Source organism: Alosa sapidissima, chromosome 24, assembly GCF_018492685.1.
Source record: "Alosa sapidissima isolate fAloSap1 chromosome 24, fAloSap1.pri, whole genome shotgun sequence".
Lineage (NCBI taxonomy): Eukaryota > Metazoa > Chordata > Actinopteri > Clupeiformes > Clupeidae > Alosa > Alosa sapidissima.
In genome coordinates, this window is record NC_055980.1 from 28164762 (window position 1) to 28167261 (window position 2500).

The window sequence follows — 2500 nt, forward strand, 5'->3', positions numbered from 1 at the left end:
TCTCCCCCTCTCCTCTCCTCCTCCTTTCCTCTCCTTCTCCCCTCCACCTCCACTCTCTCCTCCTCTCCTCTCCTCTTCTCCTCTCCTCCTCTCCTGCAGCCCAGCCTCCTCCTCCTGACTCTGTCAGCAGTGTGAGTGTGGATGGACACATGGAGGTATCTTGGAGTTGGGCTCCAGAGCCCGGCGAGGAGTGCGTTACTATGGAAATGCGCTGTGGCGTACGCTACCGCATACTTGGACACCAGCGCTGGACACAGGTGAGTTTAAAACTCACACACCTGGACAGCAGGTTTGCCGCAGCATGGCCTACTGGTTAGCACGGACTTGTAACCGGAGGGTTGCCGGTTCGAACCCCGACCAGTAGGCACGGCTGAAGTGTCCTTGAGCAAGGCACCTAACCCCTCACTGCTCCCCGAGCGCCGCTGTTGTAGCAGGCAGCTCACTGTGCTGGGATTAGTGTGTGCTTCACCTCACTGTGTGTTCACTGTGTGCTGAGTGTGTTTCACTAATTCACGGATTGGGATAAAATGCAGAGACCAAATTTCCCTCACGGGATCAAAAGAGTATATATACTTATACTTGATACATATTGGAACATAGATACGAGTCTAACTCATAATAATCACTAACTAGAGAGTCTAACTCATAATAATCACTACCTGGATACGAGTCTAACTCATAATAATCACTAATCTCATCTATTCTAAGCACAAACATCGGGTTACAGTGGTCAGGGTTAGGGTCAAGTCAGGGTTAGGGTCAAGTCAGGGTCAAGTCAAGGTTAGGGTTAGGGTCAGGGTAAGTTTGGTGGGTCTTTATTTCATGTACAATACACTTTGCTCAAAAGACACTTTGCTCAAGTCCTAAAATTTAAATTAGGATACCAAGACTTAAATGATCAAATTAAGAGAAAAGCAAATACAAAACATTGATGCCAGTTATCTATCGCTGTCTGTGATTGGCTAGTTCTGCTCCTCACCGTCCCCTTCAAACCTAACGTGTCTTTCGATTGCGCTCTGTGATTGGCTGGTAAGGAGGAGGGAATAACTGCACGCCACTTCCAATTGGTTGAGCCACTGCCGTTGACCCGGTACGAGTTTCAGGTGAGGTGCACCTGTGTGGAGGTCATGAGCCCCTGGAGTAACCTCACACTGGACACGCCTCAAGCAGGTGAGTACACACACACACACACACACACACACACACACACACACACACACACACACACCCCTATGAGGCAGGGGTGTACACACACATGCAGTTTCTGGAACATTCTTAAGGGTTGTGTGTGTTGACTTTCATTTACTTTTCCTCTCTGTCATTCTCTCTCTCTCTCTCTCTCTCTCCCTCTCTCTCCTTCTCCCTCTCTCTCTCTCTCTCTCTCTCTCTCCCTCTCTCCAGCTCCTGTGGATTTAGTAGACATATGGACAGACTGTGGCCTCTCCTCACACACACCCTGTAACATCACTTGGAAGGTAGTGTTAAACACACACACACGCACACACACCTGTATAAAACACCTCTCCTCTCCTCCTCCTCTCCTCTCATCACCTCTTCTCTCCTCCTCTCCTCACCTCTCCTCCTCCTCTCATTTCCCCCTCCTCTCCTCCTCCTCCTCTTCTCTCTCCTCCTCCTCTCCTCTCCTCTTCTCTCTCCTCCTCCTCTCCTCTCCTCTTCTCCTTTCCCTTCTCCTCTCCTTTCCTCTCCTCTCCTCTTCTCCTCTCCCTCCTCCTCTCCTCTCCTCTCCTCTCTCATCTCTCCTCTCCCTTCCTCTCCTCCTCTTCTCCTCTCCCCCTCCTCTCCTCTCTCTCTCATCCTCCTCTCCTCTCAGGATCCTGATAGGTCTCTCCAGAGGGCCAATCTTGAGGGATTTGATTTCCGTGAGGAGTTCCAAAACGGAACCATGCGGAAGTGGACCGTCAGCAGGTCGGCCTGTGGCTGTGCATCAGCGGAGCGTGTGTGCAGACGAGCCGTCAGTCTGCTGGACGTCACGCGTGTGTGTGTGTCGGCGCGCAACTCACTAGGGGTCACCCAGCCCGCCTGCATCAACTTGACCTTTCACACAGGTATGGAGGGACAACACACACACACACACACACACTGACAATTAGACACACACACATGATCTACACTGTATGTGTGTTTGTGTGTGTGTGTGTGTATGTATGTGTGTTCATATACATTCTTCTGGGTGTGTGTGTGTGTGTGTGTGTGTGTGTTTAGAAGTGCCATCCATGAAGTTCACTGTCACAAGAGAGGGAGAGCAGGGTTTGACTGCTTCCTGGTCTCCGCCCCCTCACTTCTCTGAGCATGTGCAGGAGTATGTGCTTCAGAGACGGCGGGCGGGACTTCCCTTCTCAGATGAATTTGATTGGATCAGAGTCAACAGAGACAAGAACGCCACTCTTCTTAAAGGTAAGTGACTAATATCGGTGTTGATGTCTCCCAAATTGGCCGGTGGTATCGTAGTGTTTCAGGAGCTAGGCTTGCGTGCAGTAGC

At 50.8% G+C, this 2500-nt stretch overlaps 1 protein-coding gene across 1 annotated transcript in view; it reads left to right on the forward strand.

The window, feature by feature from the left end:
• il12rb2l (interleukin 12 receptor, beta 2a, like) overlaps positions 1-2500 on the forward strand; it is a 21859-nt gene that overhangs the window by 9492 nt on the left and 9867 nt on the right. Inside the window, exons 5-9 of the mRNA XM_042083330.1 lie at positions 100-257; positions 1035-1170; positions 1402-1475; positions 1832-2066; positions 2224-2415. Coding sequence (XP_041939264.1) covers positions 100-257; positions 1035-1170; positions 1402-1475; positions 1832-2066; positions 2224-2415 — 795 coding nt within the window. The remainder of the gene's footprint in view (positions 1-99; positions 258-1034; positions 1171-1401; positions 1476-1831; positions 2067-2223; positions 2416-2500) is intronic.